Genomic DNA, 21,261 nt, shown 5'->3' on the forward strand with positions numbered 1-21,261 from the left:
GATCCGTGGACAGGGCCCCAGGGCAGCCCGAGGGCGGATCCTGGCCTTCGCTGCAAAGCTAACCCTGGGGGTAGGGGCGGTGGATCCACACCCTGGGACTGGGAGCCCGGAAACTGGGGTTTTTGTTTGTTTGTTTGTTTTTTGTTTTTGTTTTTAGTTTTTGATCTGGAGAGAATCGGAAGAACTAGACGCTTTAGGGAAAGGGGTGTCTCGGGAGGGTCTTGGAAAATGGTGATTGTAGCCAGGCTTTGAGCTGACAGCTTGGGTGCCCTGCCAGTCCACCGTTTGGCCTGGGTCTCAAAAGTCGGATTTCCAGGTAGGGGGGGAAGAAGGGCCAACCGTGACGGGGCTGGGCGAATTTTGAGACTGGAGGATCTCCGATTTTGCGGCCGGATGGGATACGGGAGATCTGCTTAGTGCTGGGGGTGGATTGGTGCTGCGGAGCTGTGGCCAAGGGAGATGGGCAGAGCGCTCCGATGTTTGGCAGGTGAGCTTTGAGGGGGATAGTGAGAAACCAGCAGAAGATTGAATTGCCTGCACCCAACCTTGAGGAAAGGCACACCTTGGATGTTTGGTACTGGGAGATCCTAGCTGTCTACTTGTGGCTTCTAGAAGAGGCACAAGAACTTTGGTGTCTAAACAGGAAAGGCAGTTTGTTTTAATGGACAAAAGAGCTAGGGAGTCTAGGATTGGGAAGGCTCCTAAGACAATACCCGTGGCTCCTGCTGAATGGCATTGCATTGTTGGCTGTGGATAGTTTTCGAAACATGGACAACTGGAGTTGGCGCGAATACGTTGGTAGCTAGTGGACGGACTGTGTGGTGGGCAGAGGGACCTTTGTGTCCCCAGGGAGTATGCAGCTAGCAAATGTGGGGGAGGGAAGCATGGAGGATTTAAAGAAGAAAGGAAACCTGTTGATTTGGCTGGGGGCCTCAGGGAGTATTGCTTTCCAAGAGAGGGCTCCTGAGTCCCCAGAAGTAGTTACTTGTGTGCTCAAGGGGCAGGGGGGGACTTGATTAGCCAGGAAGTGTGTGTATTAGTTAGGATTGGAAGGGGACTGCAGTCCCTTGAGTAAAGGAGACCTTGGTATGAGAGGGAACCTGGAACTAGACACCTTGACATCTGAGGCTTAGAGTGTTTCTCTGAGAAGAAGACACTTCGGGACTTGGGACTAAACATTGAGAGAGAAAATGGGGTCTCAAAAGATTGCTGTCCCGGTACTCACTTGTTCCTGAGAGGTGGGATGCTGTGGAGGGGGCTCCCTGGGTGAAGAGTGGTCTGGGGCTTACCCATGTGCTGGCAAGCGGTCGGTTCCCCGGGAGGAAGCCAGGAGTGGCCTGCGGATGCGCCCAGAGCTGAGGAACCCTGAAAGAATGGCTTATGCTGGAGCAGCCAGGATGCAGCCCTAACCTTGCTCCTGTCAGAGGGGTCTTGAGAGTGATTTGATGCTTTGGAGCACAAACTGTAGGCTCAGACAGACTTCTGGAGTTAAGCAAATCATTTCCGCTCTGAGCCTGGGCCTCCCTATGTGTGGGATGGTAGAGTGTCCTCCCAGAGTTGTCAGGCGAGAGGTTGTGTGTCTGAAGGGCTTCCACACCAGGGTTACCTGTTGTAGGGAGTGGAAAAAGACCCTAGCATCATAGCCTCCTTAGGCCAGCCTCTCAGTGTTAGGGGAAAGAACATGGCTTTTCTGGGGAAAATACTGTCCTGAGGCTCTGGGGGAAGCAGAATGGTTTAAAGAAACCTTGTGTTTTAATTAAGGAGATACTTTGTCCCCTGTCGGCGTCATGACCCCCACCCCCAACACATCTACAACAAAATTTTAAGCCCCTTCAGGTCCCACTCCAGCACATCCTTCATCCTTGGTAAACAGACACTTGTGGCTTTCCTCCCTTTGGGCTGCACCTGGTTTGTACCCAGATGTATTTGTCCTCTGAGAAAGAGTGCAGTCAGTTAACAAGTGGCAGAATAGTCTATCCTTCCCTGTGGTTCTGCCTCGCTGCTCCTAGCACAGCTTCTAGCAGGGCTCTGGAGGCACCCATCGGCACACATACTCCAGGGACAGAGAGCTGCATGCTTCCCATCTTAGTTCATACAGTTCCCTTACTTTGTTTCTACTGAGGCCCTGCTTCTAAGCTTTTCACGCGAGATGTCACCCTTCCCCGGGAATGTTCTCTGTTCTCATTGAGCCTTTGACTGTGTTCTTTGAGTTGAGGTTTTTTTTTTTTTTTTTCCCCTGTTCCTTACTGTATCCCCTTTTCAGCTCTTGGCGCTTCATATACAGTAAATATATAATTTTGTAATATAAACGTCTGTTAATATGTGTCTCTCTAAGCTGGGTGCTTCAGCGGGGCAAGTTTATATCTATATCCCAGGGTCTGATGTACAGCATAATTCCATAAGTAGTTACTATTGCTGTTCTTACCCCTCTTCCTCACCTCCTGGACGGACAGAACACTTTTCCTAACCACTGGACCTATTCCTAGTGAGTCTGGAAGTTATTATGATTCCAGAGGTTTATACAGTGTGTTGGCTGTGCTGGAGATACATATATAAGGCCCTAGACTTAATCGTAAGTACAGTAAAAGGTGGGGGCAGGCAGGAGTGTTCAAGTCACAGATGGATGAGACTGGTCAGGGGTCTGGTTTGTGCTGAAGTAAACTCTGAGCAATAGATCTTAAAGTAGAGACCCATATTAACTGCTCAGTTAGCTGCCCTAGACATCTTAGAGTGGCTCCCACCCTGGAGGCTAAGCTTAGAGAAATCCAGCTGGACTTAGATTCTTTTACGCTGCCATCTCATTTTAACCAAAGAACTCCTTCCTCAATTGACTTAAGGTATTGAGTTTCTTTCAGAGCGTAGTTGTGGATCTGTTTGTAGACTTTTGAGACACAGGACATACCATAGGCATCTGGAGACACCCCGTTACCTAAATAACTTTACCTCTGAAGGTGTTATTCTTTGCCTTCTAACAGTCTGATTCACTCCAATAAGGATGATTCTTAGTTACAAGAATCCTTTCAAATGTATTCATGTAACTAATTTTTCTTTCATCTTAAGATGTCATGGACAACATTACCAGGCAGAACCAGTTCTATGAGACGCCTGTCATCAAGCAAGAAAACGAGTCAGGCTATGACAGGAGACCGTTAGACATGGAACCGCAGCAGCAGGTCTATCGCTCAGGTAGGAAGGCGGCCACTCTCTTCCTCAGGGGAGCAGAGTCCAAGTGAGACCTTGCATCTCTGGCCAGCTCTTCTGGCCTTTGTCCCTCTGGAAGGTTTTATTGGATTTGGGATTTTGGTTTTGTTCTGGTTGGGATTGAGGGTTTTATTCTTGTTTTGGTTTATTTTTGAGATAACATGCTTACGAGGATGTTCAAGCTAGCCTTAAACTGGAAAAGGAGCTGGGGCTTGGTACTCCTGGTCCTTCTGCCTCCATTTCCCTCCAATTCTGTTTGGTTTTGAAGAAAATAACTCATGTGTGGCTTCCTGGTATCAGGGTTAGTGCCAGCACCCTGGAGGATTTAGACCTGGAGGGCTGCTGCTTGAGCCTTGGAGTCTTGCAATGTGGGAGCCGGAAACAGCTTTCTGAATCCAGGGAGTGCTCCCTGTGTTCTGAAGAACACTGCCCCAGGAGACTGCTCATTGGAAAGGGGCCCCTTAGCCAGACACAACTGTAGAAAAATGTAGAGTAGCTGTCCTGCCTCATAGAGATTTATTGTGTTCATTAAAGGCTCTGAGAAGTCCTAGAATGAAATAAACCTCATACTGTGTATTTAAACTCTGTACTTCTAAAACATGTACCTGTAGTGAGCAGGGAGACAGGATCCATTTAGCTTCTCCCCCTCTTATGTGAGGAGGTGACTGGTCTGATGGCAAAACTGAGGCTAAAACCCAAGAAACTAGCTCAGACCAACATTCTTGATGCATAAGTTGTACATCCTCCATCAAAGTCTGACTGTCTAGAAAAAAAAGTCCTACAGTTGAAATTAGCTGAACCAGAATTGTGGCCTCTCCACTCCTGGTGTTGCAGTATTTAAAAAGAAAAGTTTGTTTTGAGGCAGGGTCTCACTGTAGAGCCCAGCTGGTCTGGACCTCAGGCTCCTCCTGCTAGAGTCTCTCAAATGCCTAGATTACTGGAGCTGAGAGCTCTACATCTGGGATCGTCAGGCAGCAGGAAAAGAACTGTGAGGCACTGAGCCCTAAAACCTGCCGCATAGTGACAGTGACACACTTTCTCTAGCAGGGCCCAACCCCCTAATAGTGCCACTCCTTAGGGATCAAGCATTCAACCTCATGACTATGGGGGGAGATTCCTATTCAAACCACCACAGGCTCTGTGAGATTTGTGGGGTCATTTGGCTTAAGGAGGTGGTTTTTCTGTGCTGTTAACAACCACCAGTGGCCTCTGAGTCTGTCCTATGCTTTAAGCCATGGAGGTAGCCATCAAAATAACTGACCCCAATCTCTGCCCTAGAGAACCAGGAACATTAACTAAGAGATTGGGTCCATGTTCCAAAGCTAGGGGGTGACTTGAACAGAGCTCTAGGGTGACCAGATAGATAGGAGTGAATTGCAGAAGCAGTAGGCAGTGATGGTCCCTCAAAAAGTAAGGCCCACAAGTCCATAGCTTGCTCTTTGTTAGCCATCAGTTAATGGTGTCTGAGTCTGGGACTTTCTCAGTTCCCAGATGCTATCCTACCTTGATGTCTTATTTGGTGTGATTTAATGAGGCTACAAGAAGAGCTGAATGGCTGACCCTCCCGCTGTTGATTGGGCTTTGTAGAAGGTGACAGAAGCCAGTAGAGTTTGCTGTAAACCCATAGTACTCTGCTAAGTTGCCTTCTTTGTCAGGAAGAAGCTCTGTAAGAATGGGGCACACAGGTTCTCTGGGGGGAAGACAGTTTAACCCTTGCTTCCCAGAGTTTTCAGGATTTTGCAGTCTCTTGGGGCTCACTCCCTCTTAATGAAAGCCAAGGTAGTAACTTTTGAGTCAGCATTCATGAACCTTCAGAACATTAGCCAAAAACTGTTTTTCTATCTTTGGGTTGTTTGAAGGAATCTGGTCCGTTTTAGTGTTGAAGGCCCGTCTTGAGGCCTGAGTGTTACCTGGTGTAGACTGTCACCCGTCCAGCCTTACATCATCCTGGCCTCCTTGGCTCACTCAGTAGATCTCTGGAGCTCAGCCCTTCATTGTAGTCACAAGCCTGGCAGCATCATCTGGATTAAAGGGGATTGTAGTAATCCCGGGGTTTTCCAAGTGCCTCAACCATCCTGATTTGTCCTGACAGTAGATCTGAAGACTGAGATGAAACAGGAAGCACCACCCAGCTTCCTGCCTCCCGAAGCCTCACAGCTCAAGCCAGACAGACAACAGTTCCAGAGTCGAAAAAGGCCATTTGAGGAGAATCGAGGCCGTGGGTACTTCGAGCACCGGGAGGACCGAAGGTGGGTACATGAGCCAGCCGGCACTCGTCATCGATCTCCACTCGATGGGGCTGAGCAGGGTTCTCTCTTCCCTGTATTCCTTCCTCCCGCTCTGCCCTATTCCTGCAGAGCAATTCCAGACAGCTGAGACTTTTACCTCTAAGACGGACGCCAGGCCGCCTCTTCAGCCCTTCCCCTACTGCCTCTGCAGTGTCCTTTTTTTCTTTGCCTGTTTCCTTTTTTTTTTTTTTTTTTTTTTTTTTAGACAAGTTCTTGCTATGTCAATTCTGATTGGCCTGAAACTTACTGTCAACCAGCAAGCCACAAACTCACAAAGATTCTCTTGCCTCGGCCTCCATTAATGACTAGTGTCAGATTTTTACTGGCCACTCTATATCCCTTAATTTGTAAGTTATTTTCTGACCTTACTTCCCAGCACAACCCCTTCTGCCCACCCTTCATCCAGTTAGCATTCATGAGATGCTTCCCCAGGACTAGATACTGAGGGTATAGAAACACTTTAAGCAGTGGACTTGCTTTCTATTTTCCCAAGGGTTAGAGGTGGACTGTTAAAAGTAAACCACAAACTCAGGATGAGCAGCCAAAGATGTGAGCTTTGGGAGCTCACAAGAAGGTGTGGCCTTTTCTCTGGTCCTTTCCCTCCAGGTCCTGTTCTACCCTTCCCTACTTCCCCCCTTTTGACTCCTACCTAATGCCTTTTCTAATCATGGAGTCTAGGAGTTAGTCCCATTTTTTTCCTATCTGGTGAAGTCCACCTATAACTAGCTCATTACTCTATTTAAGAAAGGTGGACAGTGACTGGGAAGTTGAGCTCTTCCCTAGCATGTGTTAGGCTCTGGGTTCTACCCCCATCATGGCAGAAGAAGAGAAACAGCATGGATCTCCTGGACCGTAACTGAAATTAGGACAAGGAACTTACATCATAAGGATTTCTTCTTTCTCCCACAAAGCAAAGGCCAGGAGCTTCTTGCTGAAGTGCAAGTAGGGACATTAGCTCTCATTTGGAGCTGCCGGGAAAGCACGCTAGGATAGACTCGTGAGGCCGTGAGCAGGCCGTAGTGGTGCAGTAACTGTAATCCCTGCACTCAAGTCAGAGGCAGGTGGATCTCTGAGTTGATGGCCAGCCAGGGCTGTGTTGAGAGAGCCTGTCTTTAAATAAATACATAAAGATACTAACCTGGGCTGGCCGGTCTCCTGCTATGTCCAAACAGAGTGCTCAGCCTTCTCCTGCCTCTTACTCCTGGACAGCAGAAATCACCAATGTGTTAACAGTTACAGAAAGATACCTTGTTCATAATTAAGAACACTTTAAAGAGAGCAAGAGGCAGGAAAATGTGGGTCATATCACATCCTTTCAGATGCTGGTTTTGAAGAAGCCTGATACATGAATACATTGCAGTTACTGCAGTTTGTCCAGGCCCTTGCCTTTCATCGTCCCTCCTGTCCCAACTTGAGTACTGTGGCCTCCGCTCAGGGCAGCAGTTCGCAGGGTGTGGGTTCGGATCTTAGGGTGTGAGAGGAAGATCTGAAAAGGCTCCTTGAATGACTCTGACGCCCTTCTTTACAACAGTCCATTTGTCTGTTTTGCTGGGAGTTAATGCTCACTGCCCTCGGCAAGTGCTTGGTAGTCCCTGGGAGAAATGGTGATCCAGAAAGCAGTTGTGAGCCGCTTGTAAATCTCAGCAAAAATTTTATTCCTATCTCTCCAACTGTTACATGACTTTCCCCTCTTTCCAACACAGGGGCCGTTCTCCTCAGCCTCCTGCTGAAGAGGATGAAGACGACTTTGATGATACCCTTGTTGCCATTGACACCTGTGAGTCCAGAAAGTGCCTGTCTGATTCTACCTTCTTCCAGTCTGCATTCTAGCACCATCCAGAGCCAGGGCATTCAGGTGGAGTCAGGCCTACTCCTAAGTGTAGCTGTGGGGTCCTAGGCAAGCAGTTCTTCTGCTTCTTTACAAAGAGGAGTAATGCTACCTCCCTACCTCTGGATGCCCAGTGAGTCCCGAGACGAGATAAGGTCCTAAAAATATTATGAAAGCCCCATACCACCCTATGTGCACAAGGGGGTTGTCTCTAATCGGGGAATCTGAGTGCTGCTAGGGAAACGTAACTCTTTGACAACTGTCTTGCCAGTTTCCATCAGCTGCTCAGGTTCCTAATGAAACCAATGCCACCTTGTCCTTTGAGACACTGGCTTGTTCTTTGTCCTCCAGTGCATAAGTGGCTCTCACCTTGACTATTCATCTGACCACTGAGAAGTGATTCAGAGGGCCTGGGCCACTGAAGTCAGTCCAAGTGGTAGAGCCAGTGAGTCTGTTTTCACATATACCCAGAAGCCTACTCAGTCTAAAAACAGTGTACTTTATCAACACAGTAGGTGTTTCTTTACATAGCTTGTGTTTATAGAGTGCTGGCTTTGTGTTTTGGTGAGGGATAAGGGCATAGATATTCTCTCACAAACTATCAAAGACAGCTAGCTATTTTTGAAAGTGTTGGGTAGCAGTTGTCCACAGGGCAGCTTATGGTTAAATGCTGATGTATTGACAGTAGTGTTCAGCCTGCCAAGAAATGAGAGCACCTTGTGGGAAAGGTGGTAAGGAAAGGCTTCTCTGAAGATGGTGTGACTGACTCTTAGAGAGTCAGCACTATGCATGGGACAGAAGGTACTGGATGGCAGGTGCGGTTCAGGTCAGATATTCATACCACAGCTGGCAAGCGAAGTTAAACAGTCAGCATTGGGGGGGAGGGGGTTAAGGTGTGTTGTGATGGGGTAACCCTCAATATCCAGAAATCTGTTTGAATTTGTAAGATTGTTGTCCCTCTCCCTAGGTTGTGACACATTCCCCTCAAAGGTATTTCCTACAGTTTCTGAGGAACTTCCTGAAGCCTATTCATGAGCCCCACTAGGTGAACCCCAAACATGAGCCATTTTCTGGGGTTTTCCTCCACAGATAACTGCGACCTGCACTTCAAAGTAGCCCGAGACCGGAGTAGTGGCTATCCACTGACGATCGAGGGCTTTGCATACCTGTGGTCAGGAGCCCGTGCCAGCTATGGAGTCAGAAGGGGGCGTGTGTGTTTTGAAATGAAGGTGAGTAGGAAAGATAGATAAGACAGAAAGCAGGCCTGTCCTTTGGAGTGACCTTTCAGAGTGGTGACTAGAAGATACTAGATTAGCTTAGACAGTGTCCGAGCAAATGAAAGTATGATGAACTATCACAGACTCACTGTCTTAGAAAAGTTGAACAATCATATTCTTTTCTACAGGGTAACGGTGATGTTTGTAAAATGGGCAGAGGGGTTGTCTCAAAGAATGGGCTCCAGGGCCAGGGAGATGGCTCGGCAGGTGAGGGCATTTGCAGGTACACTTGACAACCTGAAGTCAGTCTTACCCAACTGGTGGGAGAGGATCAGTGACCAAGTTGTCCTCTTGACCACGTGTACACTCATACATAACTACATAAATGTAGTTGACAAAAACAGAGTGGACTCAGATACCAATACTTTAAAGGGAAGCTAGAGGGAAAGCAAGTCATAGAGCTGCCTGCATTGCTATTACCAGAGCCAAGTTTATGACAATAGTGTGTGTTTGTGTGGAACAAGAGTTCAGCTTGCAGATTGTAGAATTAAAAGCAAAAGTTACTAATGTGTCCTTTCTGTGTGCCTCCCCCAAGGTCATGTGTATGTTAACAGTCTTGGGCAGGGGACACAATGCTCGGGAAGTGCATACTCAAAGATGTGACAATTGCTTTGATATCCAGACTTGTTTATGATAGTATCTGTAGAGCCCTGCACACACAGTAGCATGCGGAGCTCTTGGTGTGGATTGTCTCTGTTAATCCTCACGGTGCTGCCATGAAAAAGTGTTCTCACACCCCAGTCTAGAGGTGCAGCCAAGACAGGGCTATTTACTGACTGACACGTGTGCCATTGATTGAAGACAAATGTTCCATTTAAAGAAATACTGTCAAGCCACACAGCTTTCCTCTGTGGGTTGTAAGATCAACAGTTTTTTCACAGATAAAGAGATACGAAAATGTGTGAAAGTCGGTGGAATGTGTTATCTTCCTAAGGCTACAGAGCAGTTCTGGTATATAGGGATACCAGGTACCATCATGGTGTAATTAGGTAGCACAGAGTTAAAAGTGGGCATTCATTCTCCTGTGCTCCCTCCCTGCCCGGTCCCTTCGAAGGGACTTTAGAGAGAGAAGGGCAACACGGGTGTTAGGTGTGCTTTTGTTTCCCTGCTTCTGTTACTTGCTATTGTGCCCTGGACATTTTTAACTGTACCATAATGTGCCTGCTTCCTTATTGATTTTTTTCTTCCTGACTTTAAACAGTGTTGTCCTTGCAAGCCCACACTTACATCCTTGGGCCCTAGGACCTATTGATGATCTAGAGTGCTGCGGTACAAAACATGTGCACTTACTGTCTTGTGTTTATGATGGGGATCCAGTGCACAGCCTTATGTGTGCTAGGCAAGTGCTTTGTCCAGTGGAAGTTTATTTCCCCTGAAGCAAATATTAAGACTGGAAAGGAGGGGTGGGGTGTTTGGAAGCACTTGGGAGATGCTTGAGATCCTCTTCTGGCACTAAGTCTTTTTTTTTTTTTTTTTTATAAACACTTCTTTTTGTGTCTCTGTCATCCATCTGTCTACCTACCTACCTACCTATCATCTATCGTATCTATGTGTCAGGATCTCACTGGCTCAGGCTGGCTTCACCCTCATGCTGGCCTCAAATTTGTGGCAGTCCTCCTGCCTCTGCCTCCTGAGTGCTGAGATTATAGGCATGAAACATCATCACTGTTCATTGCCTGATACACTTACTGCCACATTGCCTCAGCAGCAGCAGCTTTGAGAGAGTCAATCCTGAGCCTTCTTGTGTTCTGTCCTCAGATCAATGAGGAAATCTCCGTGAAGCACCTTCCATCTACAGAGCCTGACCCCCATGTTGTCCGTATTGGCTGGTCCTTGGACTCTTGCAGCACTCAGCTAGGTAAGAAGGTCAGCCAGGCAGTCCTTGGTATAAGTGATCCCTAACTCTGGATTCTCGGCTCCTAAGCTGCTCTTCTAGTATCAGACTCAGAACACCTACTCTGGGGTGGAGGCAGGAGCAGCGGGTGGTTGTGTGTCTCTGCCTTACATGAGGACCTGTCACAGATCAACTCTTTCAGAGTTAATTCTTTCACTTTGTCTTTTAGGACATGGTCCAAAGTTCCCTTCAGAGACCTGTTCCCTTTATCTTAAACCATTTCTGCCCTCATACAATACTGAAATAAATTCTTAAGCTCTGTTAGGTTCTTTATGGATTTTCTGTCCAGAGTAGAGCCTAAAGTTAAGAACAATAGCAGCAGGTTGATTGGCAAAGAAGCAGGGGCTGCCTACCGAGTAAGTTTTCATAAGGTACCCGACCTGATGACCGTCATAATCTTCTGGACATTCCCTTTGGTTTTTATACGTACTCAAACCGGGTCATGCTGTGAAGCTTATATAACCTGGTTTCTTTTAATATATAATAGGCTGAATTTTGGAAATAAGTAGTTTCTTAGCCAGTGCATAATTTTCTGTTTCATAGCTGTGTTTATATTTTTGTTTTGTGGTGGGTTCTGGGAGTCAAGCCTAAGGCTTCACAAGAACTCTACCACTGAGCTACAGCTGAACCCTATTGCATTTATTAACAAGTTTCCTTTTGTAGCTCATTTAAATTAATTGCATCTTTTTGCTCAAATTCCTATTTTTGTAATTACTTGACAACTTAAGAAAAACCCTTAAAAGTAGATATGTTAGGTTAATCTTCAGTACCACACACAGAAAGATACATCAGGTAAAAGGCCTGCGAGGGCTTTGAGAGGGCTCAGCCAGTAAGAGCCTTGGTATGTAAGCCTGAGGACCTGTGTTCAGGCCTTGGAACCTGTGTAAAACCTGGAAGAACAAAACTGGCCCTGCAAGGTTGTCATCTGATCTCTCTGTACTTCCCAGTGACATACAATAGTAGTAACTGCTATTTTTTATTTTTCTATGTGGCAGCATTCATTATTTACAAATCATAAGTTGAGGAATTGGAGAGATGACCTAGCAGTTACTCACTGTTCTTCCAAAGGACCCAGGTTCAGTTCTCAGCACCCACATGGCATCTTACACTGTAACTTTAATTCCAGAGACCTTGGCACCCTTCCATAGACATACGTGCAGGTAGAACACCAATGCACATAAAAATGAATAAATCTGAGCCAGGCAGTGGTGGTGTCATACACCTTTAGTCCCAGTATTCAGGAGGCAGAAGCAGGCAAATCTCTGAGTTTAAGGTCAGCCCGGGTTACAGAGCGAGTTCCAGGACAGCCAGGGCTACACAGAGAAACCCTGTCTTGAACTCCACACCCAGTCTTTTAAAAAGGATTGTTTGCATCCTTTAAAAAAAAAAAAAAATGCAGACCAGGTGGTGGTGGAGCACATCTTTATCCCAGCACTTGGGAGGCAGAGGTTCAAGCCAACTTGCTCTATAGAGTAAATTCCAGGACAGCCAGGGCTACACAGAGAAGCCCTGTCTTGTGGGGAGGGCGATGCTTGTTGCTCTTATAGAGGACCTAGATTTGGTTTCCAGTCCCTATGCCAGGCAGGTCACAACTTCATGTATGTCACAGCACCTCCAGGCACCTGGACCCACTTGGTGCCCATAAATTCAGGCAGATATACACATGTACACATAGGTAAAAAACAGTGTTTAGAATTGTAACAGAAGAATCAGTTCAGGAGTGGTGACACACATTTGGAATCCTAGCTTTTGGATTGTGGAGGCAGAAGGATTCAAGTTTGAGGACAGACCTGGCTCCATAATGAGGTTGAGGCTGTCTGGTGCTACATGCGACCCAATCTCAACAAAACAAAACAAACCAAAGAAAGGTCAGAGCCAGGTGCAGAGATAAACTAAGTCCTGGCTATCCAGGAAGACTGAGAATGTTTGGCCAGCCTGGGCATTCTGCAATACCTATTCAAGGAAAAAATGGTCATCCCATTTTATCTTTGTCTTAGTTTTAAAATGTTGGTAGTGGCCAGACATGGTGTCATACACCTTTAGTTCCAGCACTTGGGAGGCAGAGGACTTGTGAGTCTGAGACCATCCTGGTCTACAGAGTGAGTTCTCGGACAGCCAGGGCTACACTGTGAGACTGTCTCAAAGTAGTAACGACATTGACTGTGGCAGCTGTGAAGGTGTTGTGTCCATCAGAGATTTAACCTGCCTGTGCCTTCCTTCAGGTGAAGAGCCTTTTTCCTATGGTTATGGAGGCACAGGGAAGAAGTCTACCAATAGCCGCTTTGAAAACTACGGAGACAAATTTGCAGAGAACGATGTGATTGGCTGCTTTGCGGTGAGTGCTGGCAGCCTGTGGGAATTGGCAGGGCCAGGTGCCTGATGTAGACTTTTTCAGGGTACCTGTATGGTTGTCTATGCTTATCTAGCCACTCTCTCCATGCTGTTGTCTCTGATGGTTTGATATTGTCTCCTCCAGAGTAGGGCTTACGGATCTGTGTGAGATTCTGCTGTCCTTTCCCTTCTTTATGCAGAGCTGACTGTGGTACCTTAAAGATTTGAGTACTTAGAGCATCCACAATTCCCTCTGTCTATGGTTACCACAGGGACATTTTCCAATCAACCTAGAGAATTTCTTCCCTCTGTTGGGAAGTAGCTAGTCTGCTTTCAAAGGCATTGTGTTGGCTTTTGGCCCCTCGATGGCATCACCTTATCTTCCAAACTGTTTTTTGAACTGACCTTAGTTGAGCTGACTTCCTGTTGTGCACTGCCCTCTGTCAGAGCAGGAGCAGAAGATAGAGGGTGTCTGTGCTGCTTTTTAGTTCAGGAGAGTGGTGAGCTAGCGGCCGTCACTGATTGGCTGGTAGCTTTCCGCTCTGGAGCCAGACTTGCTGAGCTCAGTTCTTTCTCTAAGGTTCACAGCCCCGGACAACTTCCTTTTAGTCTCCAAATGAGAATCTTTGTACTTAACTCTTTTGTGTTGAGTTTTAACCCATACAAGCAGTTGGCATTGGTCATTACAAGCAGCAGCCTTGGGAACTGTGTCGTGAGGCCCCAAAGGATCTTACCTTCTGTCCTTATTTGTTCACATAACTCCTTTTAAAAGAAAGTTCCTCCGGTTTTTTTGTTTTGTTTTTGTCTTTTGGGGTTTTGTTTTGTTTTTGACTTGGAAAATTATTTCAATCTTAGAGGTGCTAGGGAAGCAGCTCAGCTGAGAGAGTGCGTGTTGAGTACACAGAGCCCTAGGTTCGGTCTTCATCAACTCATGAAACTGGGCGCAATGATGTCAACGATTCTAGCGCTAAGAAGGTGGAGACAGGAGGACCCTCAGTTCAAGGCCCTCCTCAGCTATATCAGTTTAAGATTAGCCTGGGCTGCTTGAGACTTACAACAACAAAAAAGTTAATAAAATTTTTTGGTTTTGTAATTCTCAGGACAGGTTTCTCTGTGTAGCTCTGGCTATCCTGGAACTTACTAGGCTAGCCTTGAACTCAGAGATCTGAGTGCTGGGATTAAAGGCATGCACCACTACCACAATAAAAAATTTTAAAAGCAAAGTAAGAACACAAAGGAAAAAGACTATCATTCCCAAAACAAAACAGAAAATTTTTACAAAATGTAAGAATAAAGAATTTTCAGAACTTTTTACTGCTTTTGTGTGTGTGTGTACACATGTGCTGTCTTTTATGTTTGACAGAAAGTAGGCTGCATATCTCCTCCCTTAATATTTCCTGTGTATTTAAGTCTACCATCTTAACTACAGTGATTGCCGAATATGAGATTGATGCACAGTTAAAGGTGTAGCTGCCATCAGCCTACATTTAAATTACGTCAGTTTTCCCATTGGCTTGCGTTAGTGCAATTGAAGGTTATTCGGCTTGGGAGCTGACCAAGGCATGTGGCTGTCTGTCGTCTGTAGTCATTGCTTTCTCCACCATAGCTGATGTAGCCTTTCTCCTTAGGGTGCGTCAGCAGCGATGGAGGTGCTTCCTCCTTAGGGTGTGTCAGCGGTGATGGAGGTGTGGGAGTACCCTCTTTTGGAAGCTGGTCTTCCTGTTGCTTCCTTTTAGCTGTTTGCTGGTAGAGGTAGCAACGATGTCAAAGGAAATACTTAACCGTTTTGCCACTTGTCAGGATTACACAGAGACATTTTGTGGTTTTCCACGTGGACCCCTATCCAATTCCCTCTTCTCCGCCCGAGCAGTTTTTGCTGTGCCTACATGTGCATTCTTGTGGGCTCTACATGCAGTGTTTCTTCCGAAGTTGACTTCTGCTTATGAGTTGTCTAGTGGAGGGTGTGACTATGCATGTGTACATTATAAGTTGGGCCTCAAATAAGAGATTCTTCTACCTTTGACTCCCTAGTCCTGAAATAGAAAGCATGTGACACCAAACCTGCCCCACCCCACCTTACTCTTTTGAGACAGGGTCAGTCTCATTGAACCTGGAGCTCATCATTCTGGCCAAGCTAGCTGACCGGCAAGCTCTAAGGATCTTCCTGTCCCCCTGCACCATGCGTGCTTTCCACCTGGAGCCTAGGTATCCAAACTTGGGTCTGAAGCTTCATTGCTAAGCACTTTACTTACCAACTCATCAGCCCTGTATTTTCAAATAATGATATGCAGATACTGGGACAGCACTTTGAAGAAATTGTGGCCATGTTTTCCAAACCCTTGAGTCGTCAGTATGATGTTCTGTGGGCGTATCATAGTACAGAACTCCAGGCTTTTATCCTGTGTCAGACAAGTCATCCTCCCTACTTTTAAGATTTCAGGGGAGCTTTTGTTGTTTTTAGCTTAATTACTATTATTCATGTGTACGACTGTTTTGTATGAATGTATGTATGTATACTACATATGTGCCTGGTATCTCTGGAGGCTAGACAAGGGTCACTTAGAATTGGAGCCACAGGTATTAAAAGTGCTGTGTGGGTGCTGGGAATTGAACCTTTGTTCTTTGCAAGAGCAGCAAGTGCTCTTAACACTGAGCCATCTTTCTGGGCCCAGATTTCTTTGTATATGTGGAGGTTTTGCCTACATATATGTCTGTAGGCATGTACATGCAGTACATGTGTTGCCTGCCGAGGCCAGAAGAGGGCATCGGACCCTGTGGAAGTAGAGTTGCAGTCAGTTTGTAGCTGCCAATAGGTACTGGGAACCGAACCTAGGTTGCCCAGGTCTTCTGCAGGAACAGCAGTGAGACCTCTCTTGTTGTTGACCTCTCTTGTGGTTGGGGGGGTGAAAGGGTTTCACTGGCTAGCCTGGAGCTCACTCTGAAGAGCAGGCTGGCCTTAGAGAGCTCCTTCAGCCTCTGCCTTCCATGTGCTGAGATTAAAGGCTTGTACCACTACACCTAGTTGATTTTTGAAACAGGATCTAAACTCACTTGAATTTGAGTACCTTCCTCTGCTTCCCATGTACTGAGCCACTGTACCGGCACGGGGCCATATCTTAAAAGGTTCACACCCACACTTCATGAGCATCTTTCTCCCCCTTAACATTCATACTCAATTCTTAATAAAATCCAGCTCTTTTAAAGACAGGTTCCACACACAATTCCTCTTTATTAGAGGATGTCGTAACTTGAAAGAGGGTTTGTAGCAGAGCATTGAAGGGGGTATAAAAATCAGGATCTAGGGAAACAGGGCACATGTTTGTACCAGATCTCTTGGCAAAGAGAAAGGACCAAGCAGCTTTCCTAGTGGCGAAGGAACGGATGGGTGTTTCAGCACTAGGAAGTAGAGTCACTGCAGGCGCAGGGCAGCACACACAGGTGCCCTCAGCAGCGCTATCAGCGGCCTTGCCTGCCTTTGACAGGTGGCTGTGGGAGAGGCCTAGTAGCTTCTGTGCTGCTTTCTTCGCACTGTGGTGGCTAATTCTTCTAATAAAGGTGTGCCCAAGGCAGGTGACACCCACATTCTTCATTTCCATGCTAGAGCAAAGGTGCCTACCCTGCAGGGCAGGGTTCCCTGGGGCTTGTATTGGCCTGTCTGCTGGCGTAGGCATGACCTGTGGTGTGTGAGGAATTAGTAGGCATGGAGGATGCTGGTAGAGAACTAGGAAGCTCCTCAGGAGTGGTCACTCCACTGGTCCTTGAAGGGAAGCTCAAAGTGGTCTCCTCATCTCAGAAAGAATACTACATCCTGCACCATTTTGTCAGAAACTAGAACTTGAACTTGGCTTCACTCAGCTATCTCATCCTGAGTTTTGAAGCTTAACTGTAACTTCCTCTCCAGCACCCACAGTGATCTGGAACAGCTTTGACCGGGCCATTATATTAAAGCAAGTCATTGCTCTGCTCCACGTCAGCATTGGTTCTAAAATCTGGAGGTAAATTGGAGAGCATTTTACACACTAAGGAGCCAGGGCTCCTTAATTCCCATAATTCCAGGCTTAGCCCCAACACCTACAGTGCCTGACAGCTTACCGTGAGAGCTCAGATCCAACATGCATCCCTTGTGTGAAATGCACTAACCTACCATATTCTCATGATGACCCTGTGTCATCATAAGACACAGGTACCTTTTTCCCCCCATACAGGAACAAGATAAAATAGTCACAAAATAGGATCTGCTAAACTTCAGCAACTCAGTAAACAGTTGAATGCTGCCTTTTATGCGTCAGGGCTGGCCTGTATTCTTTTACTACAGGGTTTGTGCACCGAGCTCATTTCCATGTATGTCAAGACCTAACATAAGTTCTCTCCCAGAAACATGTGGGCTACAATACTGAGTGAGGTTCCTTGTTTGATTCTCCATTGGCCCCTGAATTGCATGGGAGCCAAGTCAACACAGTCGTGTTCCAGGAAGAGTATGAGAACTAGAATGTGTGTTGAACGAACAAAAGGATACATCTTTAGCTGACTGGGCTCGGCTCTTTAAAGCACTCACTCTGGTGTCTTTCATCTCTATCTGTATAGACTGCCCTATCTGTTTGGGGGCAACCTTTGCCTTCATCCTCATCTCAGCTTAAGCACAAGATTCAGATACGTTACCAGCTTCGAGGTCTTTGGTAAGGAGAGGGTTTGAGTAAGGTGTGTCTGAACTTTACTGGTGCTGCCTGACTTGTGTGTATACCATGAAAGAATGCACCAGCGTCCAGAAAAATGGCTGATTACTCCCTGCATTGACTCTCCCACTTGTGAGTGCCGGTGTCTTAAGCTAAGAGTTTATAGTTAGTATTCTAGCATTAGTTTGTGGTGTCGGTCTTAAGACAGGACCACAAGTAGCCCAGACTGGTCCAAAAATCATGTTCCCCTGCCTCAGCCTTTCAGATGCTGGGGTAACAGATGCCTACCATCACACCAACTTACCCTTGGCTTTCTCTCCTAGGACTTTGAATGTGGAAATGATGTGGAACTTTCTTTTACTAAGAATGGCAAGTGGATGGGTATTGCCTTCCGAATTCAGAAAGAAGCCTTAGGGGGTCAGGCCCTCTACCCTCATGTCCTGGTGAAAAATTGTGCTGTGGAATTTAACTTTGGGCAGAGGGCAGAGCCCTACTGCTCTATTCTCCCAGGGTTCACATTCATCCAGCACCTTCCCCTCAGTGAGCGGATCCGGGGCACCATTGGACCAAAGAGCAAAGCAGAGTGTGAGGTAAGTGTGGCCAGAGCCACCCAAGGCAGAGGAGGACACTTAAGTAGCTGTGGAAGGGGACAGAAATTTTAGTAAACTTGGGCTTCTTTGCCCCAGCTAGTTGGGGTTGAGATTGGAGTTGTAAAAACAGTTTTGAGGGTAATGTTCCAAAGGGAAAATGACCTCACTACTCCTCAGCAAAGCCTGAATCTGCAAAGAGGCTTCTTCATAGCATAACAGCATAACCGTGTTCTTGGGGAGACTTAGCAGTACCACCCTCCCACTCGGGGCTAAGAGCACAAGTGACTCGGGTAGCTGTGCCCATGACCTTTGTTCTTTTTGTTTTTAATGAAACAGAGTCTCTGTAGCACAGGCTGGCCTTGAATTCATTGCAGTCCTACCATAGCCTCCCAGATGATATAGTTGTGGCTTATATTTCATAAGATATACATTTCTCAGGGCTGGAGAGATGGCTCAGTGGTTAAGAGCACTGGCTGCTCTTGCAGAGGACCCAGATTCAATTCTCAGCAACCACATGGCAGCTCACAGTTGTCTGTAACTCCAGTTCCAGCGTACCTGACACCCTCGTGCAAGCAAAACACCAATGCACATTTACAAAAAGATACATATTTCACATGAACCATTTTTGATTTAGAAAATTAAGCAAATGTACAGAAATCTTAGGTTTCCCATAATTCTACCACTTGCAAATAAGTTTATCTGAAGATTTTGGAATTCTATTTTTGATGTTTTCTATTTCTAATAGAGATCTCGTAACAAGCAATTTGCTGTCCTGTTCTTCTGTGTTCTTTATGGTCTTTGTCCCACTGCACGAAAGTCCCATTATACAACTTTTTTTTGAGACTGTCTTGCTGTGTTACCCAGGTTGGCCTCAGGCTCCCTGGACTCCTGTCATCTTCCTGCCTCAGCGTCCCTGGTAGCTGAGACTATAGGTGTGCACCACCACACCTGACTTAACATTTCAGTGGCCTCGAGGAAGAATCATTCCCCTTGTTCTGCATTTGGATTACAAGTAGAGTTTGTTGAATTTTAAATGTGATGATTAAATGGAGTTCATGACCAATGGGTACAACTCAATTCCCATTTTCAGACTCATGGTTCAAGGTCACTGTTATCTCCAGCCAGAAGCTGGGAAAGTCATTCTATAACTGCTGTTGGTGGAATATGACTTGGTGCTTACCTATGACAGACCTTAGACTCAGAATCTGACAAGCCTTGTCTTTGACTCCCAACAGCAGCACTGAGATAGATGCTATTGCTTCCATTTTCCAGAGGCAACCAGGAGGTCAGAGCCATCATCATGGGCACCATCAAGCCAGGGTGGCACTATGCCACCATGCCACATGCTGCTGCTGTTTCACAGCACCCCTTCCCTGTCCTATTCTTGTAGATTCTGATGATGGTGGGCCTGCCTGCTGCCGGCAAGACCACATGGGCCATCAAACATGCAGCCTCCAACCCTTCTAAGAAGTACAACATTCTGGGTACCAATGCCATCATGGATAAGATGCGGGTAAGGGTGACCTGTGGATCATTTCACGCACCTCCCAGCTTTGGGATGCTGTCCACTACCTAGGCTCACTTGCTTTTTGTTACCTCTTGCCCACAGGTGATGGGCCTACGTCGACAGCGGAACTATGCTGGCCGCTGGGATGTCCTGATCCAGCAGGCCACTCAGTGCCTCAACCGCCTCATTCAGATTGCTGCCCGAAAGAAACGCAACTACATTCTAGATCAGGTACTTGTGGCCGCTTGGGAGAGGAAAAGAGGCTTTCACATTGCTTTCTAAGCTGAATCTGGAGTCTGTAGTGGGGTTTGGGGTCATGAACCAGACCTGCTAGTGTGTGTGTGTGTTTTGTCTGTGTGTGTGTTTTGTCTGTGTGTGTATCAGTATGCCACATGCATGCTTGGTTCCAAACAGGCCAGAAGAGGCATCAGAGCCCCTGCAACTAGAGTTACTGACAATTGTGAGCTGTCGTGTGGGTACTAGAAATCCAACCCAGATCTAAGCTTCACAGTCTGTACTTGAGCCCCAACTCTGTTACTTGCTAGCTATGTGTTTCTGAGCAGCCAACTTTATCTTGTGAATCTCAGCTCCTAATTTATAAAATGGAGAGCCCAATGGGCCCACACCTCTCTAAGACCTAAGTCAGAGCAGCTGGTGTATGTCACTACCTGCTCTGCAGAAAAGCGTGCTCTAGCTGCTGGGTGCAGCTGCATGAGTGGGGAGCACTGTAATGTAACTCATGGTATTCTATCTGTATTTCAGTTAAGGGTGGGGTTTGGTCAGTTTTAAGTTGGATTTAAAACATGCATGTTTCAGCATTGTCAAAAGAATGAGTGGCCTAAAATAGCTTAGAATCCCTGTCTCTAATGAGTTCCACATGTTTCTTGCCTACACAGCATCACACTTGACATTTGTCATGTAGGCTTCATGAAGTAACAGCTTAGGGTGTTTACTTACTTGTCTCTGGATCTGGAACCTTGCATGCATGCATGCATGGATGGATGGATGGATGGATGGATGGATGGATGGATGGATGGATGGATTGATTGGCAGGGTTTCTCTGTGTAGCTTTAGAGCCTGTCCTGGAACTTGCTGTGTAGGTAGGCGGATCTCTGAGTTCGAGGACAGCCTGGTCTACACAACGAGTTCCAGAGTTACAGGACAGCCAGGGCTACACAGAGAAACCCTGTCAAAATAAGCAGATCACCCCTGTGACCTGGCTGAAAGTTCTTCCTCTGTGTGGCACTGACTACTTGGTAGCTTGAGTTTAAAGGCGTTGATGAAAGGAGCCCCTGGTAGCTAGCACTGGCGGTTGACACCCTGAGAAGGATATCCCTAGGAACCATGTTGTCTGTGTGAACTGAAGATCCTGCATAGACCAGTTGAGGACAGTATGAGTGTGCTTTTCCTTTAGTTCAGCCCTGTCAGAAGGGTCCACTCAGCCTTCTCTCCTTTGTACTGGGAATGGAATCCAGGACCTTACAAATGCTGGACAAGTGTTGTCCAGTCGGCCTGTTTTCCCTGCTCCCCAGCTCACTTTATCCTAGTGTCCTTGTTATGCTACTGTGGGATTTTAGTCTGTCTGTGCCCAGTTGGACTTACTGTTCTGAGAGACCACACAATTGCGTTACTACCTTAAGGTTCCTCTTTTGGGATCCCCAGAAAGAATTCC

At 46.6% G+C, this 21,261-nt stretch overlaps 1 protein-coding gene across 1 annotated transcript in view; it reads left to right on the top strand.

The window, feature by feature from the left end:
- Hnrnpul1 (heterogeneous nuclear ribonucleoprotein U like 1) overlaps nt 1–21,261 on the top strand; it is a 32,270-nt gene that overhangs the window by 563 nt on the left and 10,446 nt on the right. Inside the window, exons 2-10 of the mRNA XM_051207619.1 lie at nt 3,061–3,186; nt 5,294–5,450; nt 7,193–7,266; nt 8,407–8,546; nt 10,353–10,452; nt 12,711–12,823; nt 17,816–18,082; nt 19,473–19,595; nt 19,692–19,820. Of these exons, the coding sequence (XP_051063576.1) occupies nt 3,061–3,186; nt 5,294–5,450; nt 7,193–7,266; nt 8,407–8,546; nt 10,353–10,452; nt 12,711–12,823; nt 17,816–18,082; nt 19,473–19,595; nt 19,692–19,820 (1,229 nt within the window). The remainder of the gene's footprint in view (nt 1–3,060; nt 3,187–5,293; nt 5,451–7,192; nt 7,267–8,406; nt 8,547–10,352; nt 10,453–12,710; nt 12,824–17,815; nt 18,083–19,472; nt 19,596–19,691; nt 19,821–21,261) is intronic.

The sequence above is a fragment of the Phodopus roborovskii genome, unplaced genomic scaffold, assembly GCF_943737965.1.
Source record: "Phodopus roborovskii unplaced genomic scaffold, PHOROB, whole genome shotgun sequence".
Taxonomy (NCBI): domain Eukaryota; kingdom Metazoa; phylum Chordata; class Mammalia; order Rodentia; family Cricetidae; genus Phodopus; species Phodopus roborovskii.